The sequence below is a fragment of the Tursiops truncatus genome, chromosome 13 (genome assembly GCF_011762595.2).
Source record: "Tursiops truncatus isolate mTurTru1 chromosome 13, mTurTru1.mat.Y, whole genome shotgun sequence".
NCBI lineage: Eukaryota > Metazoa > Chordata > Mammalia > Artiodactyla > Delphinidae > Tursiops > Tursiops truncatus.
In genome coordinates this window covers 72643653-72663175 of record NC_047046.1, presented here as the reverse complement: position 1 = coordinate 72663175, position 19523 = coordinate 72643653, and the positions used below count along the sequence as shown (strand labels likewise).

The 19523-nt window shown below is 46.0% G+C and overlaps 1 protein-coding gene and 1 long non-coding RNA gene across 3 annotated transcripts in view; one reads left to right on the top strand and one right to left on the bottom strand.

Moving 5' to 3' along the window:
- Positions 1 to 19523, top strand: part of ALPK2 (alpha kinase 2) — a 125524-nt gene that overhangs the window by 22060 nt on the left and 83941 nt on the right. Inside the window, exon 4 of one of the 2 annotated variants that reach the window (XM_019937127.3) lies at positions 15784 to 17539. In XM_019937127.3, the coding sequence (XP_019792686.2) occupies positions 16163 to 17539 (1377 nt within the window). In that variant the 5' untranslated portion in view covers positions 15784 to 16162. Of the gene's footprint in view, positions 1 to 15783; positions 17540 to 19523 lie in introns of those variants that run through there. The other variant, XM_073790778.1, reaches the window with a different exon arrangement.
- LOC141276215 (uncharacterized) lies at positions 6390 to 15876 on the bottom strand. The gene is made up of 4 exons (XR_012325430.1): positions 15762 to 15876; positions 13603 to 13711; positions 10041 to 10092; positions 6390 to 8365 (listed from the first exon to the last, which is right to left on the bottom strand). It is a non-coding gene; the product is annotated as an uncharacterized lncRNA (long non-coding RNA).

The window sequence follows — 19523 nt, the reverse complement described above, 5'->3', positions numbered from 1 at the left end:
TACTGTACCCTTAAGAGTTTAAAATAAGCTTTGCTGCTTGTGAGCTGTGTGGCATTGAGCAAGCCAGTTAACTTCTCTGAGCTTCAGTTTCTTCATCCGTAAAATGAGTGTTTGTGATGATGTATTGAGATGATTCACGCAAAATGATCAGCGAAGTGTGCAGATCAGTGCAACAAGTATTCGTTGTTACTAATTATCACTTCCTGAAAGTCTTGTGTTCCCAGAATTACTCTGAAAGAATTACTCTGTCCTAGCATATAATACCAGGTGTGTTTAGAGCCAGAATAATTTTATATGAATAGTTTTGAAAATGTTAGAATCAATGGAGAATTTTGAAAGACAAGAAGGAAATGGATATTTAATAGGAGAACTGTAACCCAGACACAGGGTTGAAGATGTTTTTGTCATACGTGTTTATACTCCAAACCCTGTTTGGATGGTTTTTAGAAGGTGGAATCTGTGATTTTCGTGACGTCTCGGCCTTTTCAGTTATTCCTCACATCTGGATGGACAGACAGACGCCAGGAGTCTGATACTATGTATAAAATAGATAACTAATGAGAACCTACTGTATAGCACAGGGAACCCTACTCAGTGCTCTGTGGTGACCTAAATGGGAAGGAAATCTAAAAAGCAGGGGATATATGTAGACGTATAGCTGATTCACTTTGCTGTACAGCAGAAACTAACACAACATTGTAAAGCAACTATACTCTAATAAAAATTAACTTAAAAAAAAAAGAAAGGTAGCTTAGTTTGGCAGTGTTTTTCCTCTCTGCTATTTGCCCCTTGGAGGATAAAATATAATTAACACGTTTGATCAAGGACCCACTGGGTAGAAATAAAGATGACTGAATCTTGCTATGTCTTGGCTAAGAGGGAAAAGGCATTTCATCCAAGGTCAGAAAGCATTTTGTGAACTTTGTGTTCCCGTGAGCTTAAGTAGGTGTCACAAGTCTTAAGGAGGAGTGGTAGAGCTTTCTGGCACCAGGAAGGCCTCTGTGTTCCCAGCACGGAGCTGGGACGGGCTCCTGCGGCATTCTTCCTGAATGAATTCAGCAGATACGCTTTGTGGCCATTCCTCAGACCACTGCCTGGAACATTTCTGGAGTGAGTCCCAAGGGTGTGACAAGAAACACCCATTTGGTCCCCAGGATGATAGGTCCATGCTGATAATTGCTGCTCATCGCCACATTCCGGTTTTAACTTTGGTAGGTAAGTGTCTCAGTGGAGTGGATGGTGATGGGAACCACGCCATGGGACACTCAGCTTTTCCTGTGTGCTCGCTCATCCTTTCCTGGGGACCAGACTTGGGCAGTTGCTCCCACCATGGTGCTGACTCTCAGGGCAGATCTATGCTAGTCTGGGGGCAGGTGACAGGTCAGTCCCTGAGCCCCTCCCCAGATGGTGGGACAGCCAGAGAAAGATGCACTAGTCACTGGAAATTGGACACACGCTGAATGGCTCGGGAAAGGCCATTCCATTGACACCTTCTGAGAACTTAGAGAGGACCAATAACATGAGGGAAGTTCTTGGGCCAACTGGGGTTCAGTCTCACTTTGTAATCACAGAATCATGGGCTGACATTTCTGAGACTGAAAAGATAGTGAGAGAGAGAAAGTGGGGGTCGGGGTGGGGAGAGAGGACAAGCTCTCTGGTGTCTCTTCTCATAAAGGCACTAATCCTGTCACGAAAGCCCCACCTAATCACCTCCCAAAGGCCCCGTTTCCAAATACCATCATATTGGGAGTTAGGGCTTCAACATATAAATTTTAGGGGGACATAGTTCAGTCTACAGGATTGCCCCAGATATGGAAGGTGTCCCAGCCACGTTCAGGGACAGGCTTGGACCAGGCCAGTGGGGGTATATGGGGGACCACTGGTTAAGGATCAGAGATTTGGGCTTCCCTGGTGGTGCAGTGGCTAAGAATACGTTTGCCAATGCAAGGGACAAGGGTTCGAGCCCTGGTCCAGGAAGATCCACATGCCACAGAGCAGCGAAGCCCGTGCGCCACAACTACCGAACCTACACTCTGGAGCCCGTGAGCCACAACTACTGAGCCCACGTGCCACAACTACTGAAGCTCATGTGCCTAGAGCACATGCTCTGCAACAAGAGAAGCCACTGCAATAAGAAGACCGTGCACCGCAACGAAGAGTAGCCCCCGCACGCCGCAACTAGAGAAAGACTGCGCAGCTACCAAGACCCAGCACAGCCAAAAATAAATAAATTAAATAAATAGATTTATTTAAGAAAAAAAAGAATCAGAGATTTGCAGCACTCTGCGAGGCCATGTGTAGATACTTACAAGGGCTGGCTCCAGAGTCATAGCGCCCAGGTTCAAGTGTCAGCCTCTTAATTGGGCATGTAGCTTAGCTTCTATCTGCCTCAGTTTCTATATCTGTAAAGTGGGAATAATAACAGTATCTACCTTGCAAGGCTGGGGGAAGATGACCTGAGATAATACACGTAAGGTTTTTAGAACAGTGCCTGTTACTTAGCAAATGCCAGGTAAAATGTTCACTCTTTTTACCCTGAGGTCTTTTGTGATTTGTTTGACACAGTTAGTCACTCTCAGTCATAAGAGTTTGAAAGTGCAATCAGGCTGCCTGCCCGTTTCAGAGAAGATGAGGTCAAGCAGATCTTGGAATTCTTGAGTGAGAATCTTAGTGCAGATTCCAGAGCTGGTATAGTGTGACCGCTGCTTATATAGGTGTTAACAAGCCAGGCTCCGTCCAAAGACATGGACTCTACCCAGGTAGGCAGGACAGATGCAAGACTGTATGTGAAGGTTGGGGCAATGATTCAGTCCAGATCTTGAAGTATTAACTCAGTTCTGAGCCATTACTGAGCTCCAGTGTTACTCAGGCCCACAGGGCCTTTTCCCTTGCTCTTCCCTCTACCTGGAATGTTCTCTCCCCAGATAACCCCATGGCCAATTCTCTTACTGCCTTCAGGTTTCTGCTCAAAATCACCTGCTCACTGAGACCTTCTCTGACCAGCCATCTGGTCAGAAAAAATAGCACTCACGGGCTTCCCGGGTGGCGCAGTGGTTAAGAATCTGCCTGCCAATGCAGGGGACACGGGTTTGAGCCCTGGTCCGGGAAGATCCTACATGCCGCGGAGCAACTGAGCCCGAGCGCCGCAACTATTAAGCCTGCGCTCTAGAGCCCATGAGCCACAACTACTGAGCCTGTGCACCACAAGTACTGAAGCCCACGTGCCTAGAGCCTGTGCCCCGCAACAAGAGAAGCCACCTTAATGAGAAGCCCGTGCACTGCAACAAAGAGTAGCCCCCGCTCGCCACAACTAGAGAAAGCCCGCGTGCAGCGACGAAGACCAACACAGCCAAAAAAAAAAACAAAACGAAACAAAATAGCACTCCCTGCCTGCCCCCAGCATACCCTGCCTTCCTTATCTTGCTTTCCTTTTCATGTAGCATGTGACATAATGTATGTATGTGTACACACACACATTTAACAGCTTTGCGTAGGTATGTTGGATATACAGTGAACTCTGTGCATTTAAAGTGTTCAATTCGGTGAGCTTTGACACGTGCACACACACATGGAACCATCACCGCCACCAAGAGAGTGGACACATCTGTCCCCTCAAAAGATCTCTCGATGCCCCCTTGCAACCCCACTTTCCTGCCCTCTCTGTCTACCCATCCTCACACAACAACTGATCTGCTTTCGGTCACTGGAGACTAGTTTGTCTTTTCTAGAGTTTGTATATATATGAGGTCGTGGAGCATGTAGTCTTTTGTAGCTGGCTTCTTTCGCTTCCACGTAATTATCTCGAGAGTAACCCGTGTCATCTGGTGTGTCAGTGCTTCATTTCTTTCATGGCTGAGCAGCGTTCCTCAGTTTCATGGTTTGGATCTAGCAGAGTTGTTATTCCGTTGATGGACACTTGGGTTATTTCCTGGCATGGTATATATTTATTTGTATTTTTCTTTGTCGTGAGTTTCCCCCAACTGGAAGGTAAGTTCCATGGGAGCAGAAACTTGTCTGATCTGTTCCCTGCTGGACCTCCAGTGGCCAGCGCCCTCTCAACAGGAATTCGATAAAGAGTTGTGGGTTGAATTAGGCAATGCATATAGTGCTTTTGTTATATTCTTTACTGAGTCCTGATCTGAGGGGAGAGGAAAGAGCTGCTGGGGTTCAGGACACGCTACCCCCAAATATGGTACCTTGGCATATGGAAGATCTTAAGTTGAGGGAATTTTTTTAAATGGAAGAAGCAGGAGGATCACTCTGACCTTCTCCCCTCGCCTTTCTTCCCTGAAACAGGTCCTAAAACTCCCCTGTGAAAGGTGTGTCCCCTGTACCAGGAGGAGGGAAGGCCTTGAGATGGGGAAGCTGGAGCCAAGAACTCTGTACAAACAAACCTTGTTAAACTCCCCCTTCTCTTCCTGTTACCTCTTCACCATTTACCACCCACAGCCCAAACCCTTCGTCTTGTCAGTTCTTCACAAATTTATTGTTTCTGCGTCTAAAAGGTCTAAAAGCCTCCTACTCTGGTCACTTCTTTGGGTCTTCATTCTCTTGTGAAGGCTCCACGTACATGTACAAATTCAATGGACTTCATATGTGTTGCTCCTGTTCATCTGTGCTTGTCAGTTTAATTTCTCCTCCCCCATAGAGCCATTCTCCGGACAGCCACCTGAACCCCGGGGGAAGGATCTGAATTATGGTGGCTTCTTGGTGGTCAGCCTGCTGGCACTGTAGCGGCTGTGCTGCTGAAGGGGTTGGGAAGGTGGGGAATAATGTTAAAAGGCCTCCTGCAGGAGCTGTAGGCCAAGGCCACCATGTCACTGGCTCCTTGTCACCCATTAAGCTGCAGGGAGCCTGAGTTTCTGGTCACTCTGTGGCTGCCGCCTTTCTGGCCACGTCATTCCCCACTCCCTGGGCTGCTGCCCCAGTGGGCTGGGAATGCTTCCTCCTTGCCAACCCTGCCTAGCCTTCCCCCAGCATGGGCCTGCTCCCCCCGGCCCCGTGCCAGCGCCCTGCTGTCCTGTCTGCTGCCAGCACCGGGCCTGCTCACCCAGTGGGCCCAGGAGATGGGAGCGAGGCTGAGGTGCAATGAGGTGGCCCGGTGAAGATGTCTAAGAGGTTCACAGCTAGCGCCAAGGCTCCTACGACAGAGCAGCAGGCAAAGAGAAGCAATTAAATTGTGATGGGTTTCTTCCCTGACCACAGTCTCCAAGGCTGCTTTTGAGAGAGAAGTTCTTGGGTCTGGTTTTGCACGTTCCCCCCTGCCTGGGTCGAGCAATTCGATTTTTAAAAAAGCAAAACCAACCTGAACAGCTACTGAGTTCCATGGTGGGGGGAAGCTGCTGGGCGTTTACTGGGGACCCCTAACCACCAGTCAAGTGGCAGATGCTATTTTTCTGAGAATTTAATAAAGGGACCTTCACTCTTCATAGATAACGGCAGAGCCATGGAGCTGGAAGCGACTCCAAGACCTTGTCGCTCAGAGTTGATTTCCCCTGGAGGCTTGTTAGAATGCCAGAGTTCCAGCCCTCACCCCGACTGGCAAATCAGATTCAGCATTTTAACGAGATCCCAGGCGATCTGTGTGCACAGTAACGTATGAGAGGCCCTGCTCTACGGATTACCCCGCTTCTGGCTAAACATTACTCCTGGGGAGCTCTTAAAAAATACTGAGGGGCTTCCCTGGTGGCGCAGTGGTTGAGAGTCCGCCTGCTGATGCAGGAGACGCAGGTTCGTGCCCCGATCCGGGAAGATCCCACATGCCGCGGAGCAGCTGGGCCCGTGAGCCATGGCCGCTGAGCCTGCGCGTCCGGAGCCTGTGCTCCGCGACGGGAGAGGCCACAACAGTGAGAGGCCCAGGTACCGCAAAAAAAAAAAAAAAAAAAGAAAAGCTGTCAGAAGCTCAGCACTTTTGTGCCAAATGGAAGCCAGGAAACCACTCCCCGGACGAGGCCAGGCTGAGATCCCTCCTCTGCCATCCACTTACTGGCTCCCCTACGTCCTTTGCTAGGTACCCGGAGCTAACGTTCATTTAGCTCAGCGCTATCTGAGCCCTGACTGCTCATCACAGTCACTTGGGAGGCTTAAAAAACACCAACGGCAAAGCCCTTCACCCTGAGATGCTGCTTAATTGATTTTTTTTGGGGGGGGGGGCCGTGGCACTGGTATATTTTTCCCTCTTTTATTTATTTTTTATTTTTTTTGCGGTACACGGGCCTCTCACTGTTGTGGCCTCTCCCGTTGCGGAGCACAGGCTCCGGACGCGCAGGCCCAGCGGCCATGGCTCACGGGCCCAGCCGCTCCGCGGCATGTGGGATCCTCCCGGACCGGGGCACGAACCCGTGTGCCCTGCATCGGCAGGCGGACTCTCAACCACTGCGCCACCAGGGAAGCCCCCCTGTTTTAAATAGATTATTTTTTCGAGCAGTGTTAGGTTCACCGCAAAATGGAGCCGAAAGCACAGTTTCCATATCTACCCGCTGTCCCCAACGCAGACTCTCCCGCTGTCTGCGTCCCCCATGGGACTGGGATGTTTGTTACACCTGATGAGCCTCCACCGACACGTCGTTACCAGCCAGAGTCCAGGGTTTACATCAGGGCTCACTCTCGGCATCGTACAACCTATGGGTTTGGGACAATGTGTAGTGACATCTATCCACCAATATAGTATCATACAGAATTGTTTCACCGCCCTAAAAATCTTCTGGCACTGGTATTTTTTTATAAGCACTCCAAGGGATTCTAGGGTTCAGCCAGAGCTGGGAACTACCGATTTAGAGCTTCGTGTGCGCCAGGTCCTGCTTTAAGCACTTTACAGGAGTGAACTCGCATAATCCTCATGTCACCCCCTGGTGTAGGCCTATTTATTGTCCTGAGCCACTCAGTAGCTTGTCCAGTATGACATGGTGGACGGGCAGCATGTGAACCCAGGCAGGCTTGCCGCTAAGTCTGTCCCTTACCCGTTATACACTGTACTGACTTCGTAGCCCGCTTCCCCGATCTGCTCAGAACTGCACCTGAGTGAAGAGGAAAAGTAGAATTTCCCTGGCGCTTCTCTCCTGAGCAGAATTCTGTACTTCCAACCCACAGTGCCTATCCTTCAGGGCCCTCTCCCCACACAGCTCATTTCTTCTCTGTCCCTTACACATGACCTGCTTGTTCCAGCTCCGATACATCTGCCGGGAATGCCCTCGCCTCGTCCCCATCTAGCCAAAGTCTAATCCTCCCCTCTGGGCTCAGGTTACCCGCTCTGGCTCCGTTCCCTGAGATCCAGGCCACCCTGACCTCTCCCCTCCAATCCACCAGAAGCGCTCACTGCCTCAGCTGTGCCTTTTGGAATATGATGACACTGGAGTTTGCAAATCACATGCTGCTCCCTGCTTAATACCTGAAAATCTTATCTCTCAGCAAAATTGGTAGCTCCCCCAGGGAAGGAAACAAGTCTTTTTCCACCCATTTTTTTCTCTCCCTTTTCAAGTCCCATGCAGTGTGCCGGGCATATGTGGTCGTAGGTCCAACAGGACACATGGGAGGATGGGGTGTTCCTGCTTAGCAGAGGCCTCAGGAGAGTGGGAGCACACCTTCCTCACCCTGGTACCCTGTGCAATGTGGTGAGCATCTCACAGAATGATTTCCACTCTTCCCTAAATGACTGCGCTGATCTGCTTCCCAGTGAATTGGAGCCTGAGGTCCAAACCCTTCAGTCTGGGATGGAAAATCGTTCACCCTCTGGGCCCTGCCCACCTCCTGGTGGGCGACTCTTCGTCCTCACTGGCCTGGGTCCACCCCACTTTCTGCCTGTGGTTTGGCGTAAATATTTATTGCATCCCTCCTCACTCTCTAAAGCGTCCTGCTTCAACAGTAAATCATGCAGTTGCCCTAACTTTCAGCTCAGCACTCCGCCGGCTTCCAAATGAAGCATGGTTTGTTGTTTTCCGTGAGGGCCCAGAGCTTTCCCACCTCCTCTCACCTTTGGCCGTTCCTTCTGCCCGGAGTGATCAGCCCCCTTCCCAACCTCAGGCGTGTACCAGCTTTCCTGCCAGAATCCTACTGTGTATTTCCTAGACCTGCTTCAGCTTTCAAGTTCCCAGGACACCATTTTCATGTGCCAGCCCCCTCCCCCCAAATTTCTATAATTGGTCTGATTTTTAATGGTTAGCACGTACTGTCCTGTACTGGAGCTGCTTATATAGACACCTCGTTTCCCTTATTGGGTGGGGAGCTCCTGAGGCGGGCGTAGGAATTTAACAACTTTATCTTCCATACAGCAGCTAACTCAGTGCCTTACACGTGGGAGATATTTCTTCTTTTTTTTAGTTGTGTAACTTAAGAGAGTCGCGTCTTCTTTGGACCTCAGTTCCAAAATCTGTAAAATAAATCATCTCTGTATCAGTCAGGGTCTAACCAGAAAGACAGCAACCAAGCATTAAATGCAGGGTTACACAGGTGATGGAGCCAAACAGGCGGATATATTCCCATATCCTTCACGCTATTTCTGGTTGCTAGTCTGTTCCAGCTATTTGGCTGTTCTTATGGTCATAATCTGTGTGTGTGTGTGTGTGTGTGTGTGTGTGCTAGTGGTGGTGTAGTATAGTGAAGACAGAGATCTTATAATACTGTTCATTTTTTTTTTTTTTTTTTTTTTTTTTGCGGTACGTGGGCCTGTCACTGCTGTGGCCTCTCCCGTTGCGGAGCACAGGCTCCGGACGTGCAGGCTCAGCAGCCATGGCTCACGGGCCCAGCCACTCCGCAGCATGTGGGATCCTCCCGGACCGGGGCACGAACCTGTGTCCCCTGCATCGCCAGGCGGACTCTGAACCACTGCGCCACCAGGGAAGCCCCTGTTCATTTTTATTAGGGGAATTTGCAGCTAAAATCCCTAGCTGCAAATTTGTTTTGCATTTGTTTTCCTTTTGATCAATTTCTTGAACCTAATATGGTTTTTGACAGTTTTGTTCAGTTTCATAGTTGCTATTGGAAAAGGGGATTTACTAACTTCTTCCTCTGCCATATCTGGAAGTCCCCATATTCATTGATTTTTGAGTGTTGATCCAGCCTTGTTTTTCTCAGATAACCTCACTTGTTTAGAATGTATACATTTTTCTAAATATTGTGGATTTGGCTGGCTAATATTTTTAAGGACTTTTGCTGATATTGGGCAGTGAGGTCCCCCAGAGATTAGCATCATCAGGAAGCCGCCATCCCCTATCTGCAGAGACAAAGGGAGGCGGCAGGGCTACCAGTTCCGGATGGGCCTGTCCTGTAGGACCTGGAGCTACAGGAGGGTAGAAATGCCTGCTAGAAATGCCACCTGAAGCTGGCTTCTCATGTCTTCCCACCCTCCCATCTCCTGCCTTCTTTTGGTCAAATGCAGCAGAAAGCTGGTGGTCCTGGGAGCTGGGGAGATGCAGCCTCCAGGGGCCAACTCTGTGATACAGAGCAAAAGAGGGGACGCGGTGGGCAGAGTGGGTGGGAGGTAGGCAGTCCCTGGAGCAGCACAGCCCAAAGGACCCCTTCAGCTCTCCAGGTGTGCGGCTCAGTACATCTGTCGGATAAATAACTAAATAAATTGGTACATGTACCAGGAATCTCCTCATCAGGTTTGAAATACGTCCAGCTGCTTATGGAAAATTTCAAGAAATTCTGTGTGTTTCTAGTGTTGGAATTCTTCCATCTGTATAATAAATATAGCTTTGGGGCATATAAGGGGCTTGCTTATTCCTTTAGTTATTCTGAATAAGTCAATTTATAAAATGGATAGCAGCAGTTAGGCAAGTCATAAAATACAGACACTTAGTGTCAGAATATATTATGACCCTCACCAGGTGCTGTGACTGCATAGAGGACGAGGATGTCATCATGTAAGTATTTATTGAGCCCAGCCTCTCCCCTTCATGCTGCATGGCCAGGCATGGCTCAGGGAGGGGGCAGGGAGACACTGCAGACTGCTTGTTCCCAGATCTTGTTTTCTTCCACTGGAAGGTGGAATATGTAATAAAATAGAATAATACCTGAAATTCAGAGAGGATTCCAAATCTTACCTCTAGCCAGTAGTTTCAGCTTCCACTCCTATGAACTCTGTCTTCAGGGCTCCTGGCCAGATAGCACAGTGTGAGCGTCAGCAATTTTAACATTGTTGGGAGAGTTTTCTGGGGAGCAGGCAAATGACCTCCAGGAGACAAGAGGGGAAAGGAATAGCGACAGGAGCTGGGCTAATCTCCTTTTCAGTCCACATGGGGAGTAGTAACTTATTTTATTTGTGCCAGTGGAATCATGAATAAATAAATGTGTGAAATAATGTATTTGAAAACACAACACCCTTAGGGGATGATGCCGGTGATGGTGATGATGATGGTGACTGAAGTGTAGGGATTTAAAAGTGTATCCGGCAAGATGGGAATAAAGACACAGACCTACTAGAGAATGGACTTGAGGACATGGGGAGGGGGAAGGGTGAGGTGGGACGAAGTGAGAGAGTGGCATGGACATATATACACTACCAAATGTAAAACAGATAGCTAGTGGGAAGCAGCCACATAGCACAGGGAGATCAGCTCGGTGCTTTGTGACCACCTAGAGGGGTGGGATAGGGAGGGTGGGAGGGACGGAGACGCAAGAGGGAAGAGATATTGGGACATATGTATATGTATAACTGATTCACTTTGTTATAAAGCAGAAACTAACACACCATTGTAAAGCAATTATACTCCAATAAAGATGTTTAAAAAAAATAAAGTAAAATAAAAGTATCCGTTTGGATAGGTCTTTTGCACTGTTGCACTGGTAGCTAAAGAAAAAAATGATTCCATGTCTTTAATTGCACTTGTTACATTCTGTTCCCCAACCCCTGTCTTCATGTTCTTATTTTATAGCGTTATTAGTCCTATGGATACTTGCCCTGGGCTCTTAGTTCTCACTCACATTTATAACACTTGCTCACAAGGCACAAAACCATCCTAAGTCGGTGCGATCCCAAGGAACTTCTAGAATTAGCGCCCCTCCCCGCCTCCTGCCACCCCACCTCCACCCCAGCATGGATGGAAACCAGCCTCCTCCTTCCCAGGTCAACGTTTGGGTTAGCCCATTGTTTGCCACGATTGTTATCCACTGCTGCAGGCAGCCATGATGTTAAATTATCGCCTCTGAATTTTTTGGACAAATGCCCTCAGGGAAAATATTGTTCATGCTGGGTGAGCTCTGAATCAGGTCACAGGAAGACAGTCTCATGAGTGAGGTCTTCCAGGAAAGCACCAGACAGGTCAAATCGTGATGATTCCCTGGGAATGGGGCTTTGGAGTTGCTCCAGCCCTGTTCTGCTTCCTTCAGTGGCTGCCAGGCTGCTAATTTTCACTGTGATTGTGGGCTCTTGGTTCCCGAGGCTGCCATGGAGCTAGGGATGGGGGGAGAGGACTAGGGCAAGTTAAACTGCAAAAAACTCACTGTTCTTACTGAGATTCAGCCATTTTTTGTTGAATAAATGCTACCTACATGGCCTTTGGCTGACGTTTAGAGCTCGGAAAAAGTTGATTGAGACAAATTTCGCCAGTGTTCTTGTTGCTTTTATAAAGGAGGAAACTTCCAGGCATACTTATTTCACAGTTTTTGCTGATGCCCTCCATCTTCCACCTCTACCATGCCATTTAGCACAGAATTGACTTACGTCATTATGATAAGTGAATATTTATATTATTTTCTTAATTTAGAAATTTGGAAAACTTGTATCCTTCGTTATAAGCTTGATAGTTTCCCAGTAGTTCAAAATTGTTCTTATACAATCAGTAGTAATATTAAGGAATGGGAATCTTAAACATATTGTATATATGAACCAAGTTTTTCCAAATGACTAATACATGATGTTACAAAATCATACATGGGTTAGAGACGTATGTAAAATACAATTTAGACCAATGGACTCTATGTAACAAGTATGAAAAATTCACTGGTATGGTTTCAGATTCCACATTGCAACTAATCTTTGTGTAGTATCAAAGAGGTTATCTGCAATCATATGAAAAGACCATTAAAATACTGCTTCCTTTTCCAACTACATATCTGTGTGAGGACAGAGTTTCCTCATACACTTCAACCCAAACAATGTGGTGTATCACATTGGAAACAGAAGCAGATACAAAACTCCAGGTGTTTTCTATTAAGCCACATGAAAAAATGTAAAGCAATACCACTCTTCCAATTTTACTTTGTTTTGGAAAAATATGGGTATTTTTCATAAAAATATGTTATTTATGCAAACATGTAATGAGTTAATTTTTGTTATTTTTGAAGGGATAAACAAATGTTTTTGATTTTTCTCAGTTTTAATTTTAATATGGTCAACATTGATGGATATAACCTCCATAAACAAACGTTCTTTGAGCGTTCAATTATTTTTGAGGGTTTGAAGGGGTCCTGCTGCCAAAATGTTTGAGAACCTCTGGTTTAGGCTAATTCCAGACGGTTCAAGCTCAGAAGAAGCTCCATCTACTTAAGGTCACATGCATCCCTTTTTCTCTGATATGGAAATGTTTAACTTAGAAAGAACCTAGAGTATTCAGGCAAGATTTTCACAGCAAAGTGGAAGAAGGCTGCTGTCTCCTTCAGGCAAAAGGAAAGGTATGCAAGGAGAGAATGCAATTAATTGTTCAGGGAAATTCTTCCAGGATGGTTTTGCATTCCTGTCAAATCACTGTGGGGCACACTCTGCCAGCATCTTGCAAAGATTCTAAACCCCCGATGCTACGTTCATACCATTTCAGCAGGTACCACTGAAGTCCCTTTTTTGCACTCCCTTTGTCCTCCTGGACCGCACCATACAGCTTGGCACAGAACTGACCCACAAAATCCTCTGAGAAATTTGCAGTATCTCCCCCCAGTAGATTTTGAGTCATTTGAGGGCTGGACATGATGTCTCCCCCATCTCCCTGACCCTTCTTCAGCTCTTACCATCATATTGGTTCATACTCTTGTTGTCAGTTGACCCATCAAGATGAAAACTTAGAAAGATTTTATTTGCAAATATGATCTCTCTCTACACGCTATCATTTCCCTTCTCTGAATGTCCGTTTTCTAACAGGATTCACAGAGCCAAGCAACAGAGTCAGAGGCTCTGGTTTCCTATCCGAGCTCCACCACTTACCTACTTTGTCACTTTGGGGAAATGGCTCCTTGGAGCCTCAGCTTTGCAGACAGGGAGCAGCTAGCACACTGTATAATAGAGGAGGTATTCAGCAAAGGCTGGGTTCCTTGCCCGATTTTCTCCACCTCCTTGTTAGGATGTTTAGAGATAATTACTAGGGCATGCCAACCGCCAACCGTAACTCTCTCAAAGGCACTTATTAGCCAGTGAGAAGTTAATTATACTTAATCCAGTTCCTTTTCCTCTTTAATGTACTCAGGATGACTTGTAAATCTTATATCCGCTAAAACACACGTTCCATAAAGTCCCACATTACTAAATCATAACATTTCCCGATCTGTTAATCTAGCCATTCAGAAGTTAAGTATATTTAATTCATTTATCTTCTCCATATTTTTCTCAACTTTGTTTTGTTTTCCCTCTTTGATTCTAGAGAATCATCTCTATTTCCTCCTTTATTGCTTTCTTACCTGGTCCTTTGTGCCTCTTGGTCTTGTTTTCCTCTCTTCCTTTTCCTTCTTCCCACGCAAGTTATAGTACCTTCAGGATAACTGGTTTGTCCAGCAGAGGGATCATGGCCTGGATAAATCAGGAAGTCACAATTACTTGGGATTTTCTAGTAGCCCATGGTGCTGTTTCACACCCCTTGTAAGCTCTCGACTGAGGCCAGATCTCCAAGAGCTAATCAAAAAGAGGCAGAAAGGGAATGACGTGGGCAATGTGAAACTCATGCAAAAGTCATTTTCTCTTCATGCCTCCCTCAGCTTTAATTGAAGAGACCTAAGCCTAATTAATGGTGATGAGGATGAGGGTGTCTCCAAGGGTGGATCAAGGACAGTTTGTAGCAGAATGCATCTGGGAACTTGAAAAGTAAATTCTTAGGCCCTTTACTCAGATTCTGATTCAAGAATTTTGAATGGAGTTCCCTGATAATTCTTCTGCATACTTCTTGAGAACCAGCGATAACCTGATCTTAGCACTGCCTCATCCTTTCTTTTTTTTTTTATTAAGTTATATTTGACCTACAACACTGTGTAAGTTGAAGGTGTACAATATATTGATTTGATACGTTTATATTGCAATATGACTGCCGTAGTAGCGTTAGCTAATACCTCTCTCACATCACTATAAGTAATTATCACTATATATATAGTGATATATATAGTGATATATATCACTATATATATCACTATTATCACTATAAGTAATTATCATTTTAGCACTTTTACGTTCTTACAGAGTACATGTGGCATAAAATTTCTGCTTTACCAAATCCCTTCACATTGATTTTTTTTTTTCATTTGAACCTCAGAATAACTTTGTGAAATAGACAGGAGCAGGTACTGTTTCCCCTGGAAATTTGCCCTAAATTTTAGTCTCCCCAGGCTGTTGGTCAGGGCAAATCCAGAGATTAGCTTTGGGTCAGGCTTGGCCAACCTCGGCCACCCCTGAATGCCTTCTACTTGGGAACCAAGTTACCAAAAGAAACAAGGTGTTAATAAAATTGGAATCAGTCTATGATTTCTGAAAACGAGGCCTATGTGAGCAGGCACCCAACAACTGAGGGCTTACGAGCACGTGAGCTCAGGAGACGATGAGGTCCCTCCAGTGAGGAAGAGAGAGGATAGGGAAGACGGTGTCCCGTAGCTGTAAGCGTCTAACACTGACCCTCCTGGGTTAGATATTTGTGCATCTTTTATGTGCACCAGTCAGTAAAGGTCTGAGCATCATCTCTAAGTCTGAGCCAGACCCTCAGCTCCTGCCTTCTGAAAGTGGTTCCCTCTGAGCTGGATAATACAGAGTGAGATCAGCAGTGTTACAATTACAATGAGGTCAAATGAGATAAATAAGAATGCAAATATAAAGCAAGTATAACAAGTTTTTATTGGGACTGCAGAGCCTGGATAAGGGTCTTAATGGTAAAGGTCAGCAAAGCAGGTCAGGCTCCAGGCTCCATGTGGCTCCAGTCAAGAAAGGGAGGAGCCACCGAGCACCATCCCTCGTGGAGCAGGGAGGGAGAGCAGGCTTGGTGGGATCCAGGATTTGGTTTCTTCCCTGCTGGGCCAAAGCCAAACACCTGTCGGGTCTTGGTCAGGATGGCATGTGGACATTGGTTTCCAGCCAGAGGGGTTCATAGCTGTGATTTAGGCTTTAGAATCATGTTAAATTAAAGAGGAAATGGCACTATGCTTCATACACATCCTAGTATGGTATCATCTATACAGCCTCCTGGCAAGAACCATGCCTTCTTAGCATGGTCTTAAAAAGAGTTACTGCTTATACTATTCCACTACAGGAGTTAGAGTACTTTAGTTATTTGTGTATAATACCTTACTCCAGAAAGTAATGCTTTTTCAAACTCCCATAACATAGAATGACTTAAAATAAAAGGAGAGAAGACGAAACTAGAATATAAAACGTTTCTCCATTCATCTGAGTAATTCATAGCATTTTCAGTTTGGGGTAAGATCGTGAAGAGTCTTAAGGGAAACTGCTGAGCATCTCAGCCAGTTGCCTCTGACCACAAACCCCTTCCTAGGGGAACCACAGATCTCCTTGAGTGTGCAGGAAAACCATGGTCATTTTCTGTGTGTGCCATGAGGCAAGAAATGTAGGCATGCAAACTTACCTGTATCTTCTCTTCATCCTAGCGGTACCCAAAACGACGCTGCTATTTATCAAATCTCTGCTAAAAACTGTTTGGGGTTGATCTGCGGCTCTGCAGTGAAGATGCATTGAAGTGGAGCTTCAATCTACGGAAGCGGAGTGTCCGTCAGAGAATCAACAGCTCTCTCTTAACCCGAAAGATGACAGGAACACAGTTTGCAAACGTGAGACCTGTGAGCAGGAAAGCACACATCAAACTGATGAGAAAGAGCATCCTATAAGGAAGAAGAAAGTATCGCCTCGGGTCCTCCCGCATCAGCTGACTCCGCCTCCTCCAAATTCAATGGTGCGTGTTCACTCCAGCTATTGGCTGATAATGCCCTTGGTACATCCAGTTCTGAAAATCCCTTGGATGTTAAAGACATGAGGCAAACTGAAGAGGCTCGTGATCCCGACAACACAGAGGACGTTGCAGAGGGGTTGCTTTGTTCTAATTCAAGTAATATTCCCGATAAACAAGATGTGTGTGGCCACAGGACAGTGCATTCCGAACTATCAAGGTTAATGGATGGTGCCTTAGACACCAATGGCCCGAATGAAGAAGTCTTCAACTCTAGTCATCAAAATCCCACAGTACAGAAATCCATCAGCTTTAGCCTGCCGCTGATGGAGGTAGCCTCATCCACTTCCCCAGGTGACAGGGCCACGGGCAACAAGACTGTCAGCTGCCCGGCTTCCAGCACAGACTTTGACAGTGATTATGAACTCTGCTCAGAGATAACCCTAACCTACGCCGAGGAGTTTTCAGACAATGACCTGGAGTATCTGGAATGTTCCGACGTCATGACAGATCACTCTAATGCAATTTGGCAAAGGGACCTGCAGGGGACTGAGCGTGTTTTTTTATTAGAAAGCGATGACGAAGAGATGGAATTCAGTGAGTGTTGCCTGGGTGGATGTGAGCATTTCCTCAGTGAAATGGGTTGTGAGCCTCTGGTGTCGGATGACACCGGGCCTATGGATGCCACCGCTGGCCTCTGTGGTCATCACTCACCATCCCAAGAAGTGGAGGTACGGAGCAGCCTAGCCTCCATGCACAGTGCCTCATCCCCGCAGACAGGGATGACCCTGCCTGTGGGACCTCACCAGGATGGAACGTCTGTGGTCACAGACCAGGGGAGATATAAACCACCCACTGCCCCTGAAGCTGCTGAAGATGGCTATCCAGGAATTCAAGGGGAAACCAGAGACGGCCACCAGGCAGGAAAGGAATTTGCCAGTGACAATCTGCTAAACATGGATAAAGCAGTAACAGAGAGAGAGAGGAAGCACTTATCTGGTGAGTTAGGAAAATCAGGGATGAACCAGTGTTTGGAGACTGTGGCTGAGAAGAGAGTAGGGGGGAAAGGCTTATTGAGCCGGAGGGGCTCAGAGAAACCTGCCAGGGCGAGGCGACCGGGGATTAAGGGAAAAGCCAAGAAGCTGAACCCCAACCTGGAAGAAGGGGCAACAGAAGCCCCCCTGAATCGCCTGTATCCCAGAGGACCTGTGAAGCACCCACTAACCCCAAGTGACAAAAGAGAGAGTTCCCATGCCAAAGCAGAAGCGACTGGTTTGAATTCCCAGCTCCATGCAGGAGGCTGTGCTACTCCAACCCAAGCAGAGCAAGAAGCAAACATCCTGCAGACTCCACCAGGCTCACTCTCCAAAGAAGGGAGCTTGGACTTGCAGGGAGAAGGAGTGTGGGTTAAAAACGTACTTGAAACAAGCAGGATTCCAGACTGGAGTGATCATCTTCAGGTAAGACTCCTCTTTTAAAAAATTATAAGCTAAAATGTATTTGTGCGTGCGCACGTGTGTGTATGTCCCTTCCCTTCACATTCACAATTGCTGTTCCACAATGTACATCAAAATGGTTCTTCCAGTACCATCAGGGTACTTGTGAATGACAGGGGCTGCTGCTGGGAAGGAAATCTGGTTTTGAAAAAAGGGCCAGATAAACCCTAAGCCATCCTAATTATAGCAAAAGACAGATAGAAGTAAGAGGCACTAATAGGATTCTGGACAGCTGGAAAAAGAAATTTGATATTTTGTCTACTGCGTGTGTTTTACCAGGCAATGTCACTATTTAGAAAGTTTTTAAGCAAATGTTTTGGGTGTAGCTTGTAAAAAAAAAAAAACCAAAACATTCTTTTTAGTGATGTTTCGGGGCAGTTTGAAAACTGGTAAGTGCTGGCTTTTATCAGAATTCGTAGTATGAATGAAAGATTTCTGTGTGTCTAAATGATTTGCAGAATTCACTTGATGCTGGAGAAAGTAGATAAAGTAGATTTTGCTGTGCTCAAAAATCAAAGTAGGTTTTTGAATGAATGTCTGTTTTATTTTATTTTTCTTAGACCACAAAGTATTAAAGAGGCTAAGAAAACACAACAGGAAGCCAAAAAAAAAAAAAGTTTTACTCTATTACTGATGTGGGGGTGTATTTGAAAAAGATGCAATTGAATAAATGGGAATAATTAATGTACAAATATGTTATGCTTGATATGAACTTATTATATTTATAATTTTAAAGGGTTCCAAATGGGCTTTGAACTGATGCTATGCTATGACCAAGATTTGGTTTTTGGAAATAAATACCTAAGAAAAGTTATTTATCAATTATTTTTACTCAGCCTCTGTTCTCCCTTCTCCCAACTTTGTGGTTGGGACCTAGTATTGTTTTTATAGAAGCCTAGATATACTCCAAAGAAAATTAAGTATTCCCAAATGCATTCAAAGTTATTGAACTCCCTTTGTGAAAAAGTAAAAATTTAATATATTGATTTCTAAAGACCCAGTGATAAAATAGCCTAAAAGTCTCCAGATCCAGGGTAGTTTTTTCCTGAGCAAATTGTTCTGTTCCACGGGCCAAATTAGCCGTATAAAGGTCACATTTATACTTTACTTCTTTTCAGGAGTGCCAGCTTTATCCTTTTTGGTTGTTTAACACACCAATGACCACAGATTCATGCCCAAGAGGAGTTTATGGAGGCGGTTTGGCCAAAAAGTAATACAAAATTAAGTTATAATGTAAATTTTTCCATGTCAATAAATATAGCATTTCCCTTTCTACTCATAAAATGCTCTTCCTGACTCAGCTAAGTGCCTTTTCACAGTCGTTTATCCATGTTGAGCGTTTCACTGGGCAAATTGCTTCAATTATTAAAGGTTGAGTGTGGAGCAAGGGGAAGTGGGGAGCAAAGTGGCCCAAAAAAAGTAAGTGAAGGAGAGGGGGCTATTGACAATGTTAGTTTTAGACCCATCACTGTGGGAGGCAATGCCTAGCTCCCTCAGCTGCCAAAAGTTGAGAGGCGCTCAAGGAAGGAGCCCCCTTTGTCACCCTGAATTCTGAGATGGAGAGCCCTGGGGACCAGGAAGCTCACTTGTTTCCTGGCAACGCAGTGGAATAGAAGGGGCGGTCCCTGGGACACTCTTGTCTCTGCCAAACTACTAATGGGACTCTTGCTCACACAGTCACACATTCATGGATGCACACCTACCTTGCCAGCTATCAGCTCAAGGTCTCATCTGTGGTTTCACACATGACCAAGGCAATTATCTCAGGACACTGAACATGAATTTTTAGAAAGCTTGCATTCTGCAGATAGAGGGGCCATTTCTCACTCTGCTGTTCTCAGTAGCGGAGTCGACCTCTCACTCAAGGGACAATGTGAGTAGAAGCTATATATTAAATAGTTCCGTGTAGCCCCAAGTTAGAAATAGGATCTCTGTACCTGTGGCATTT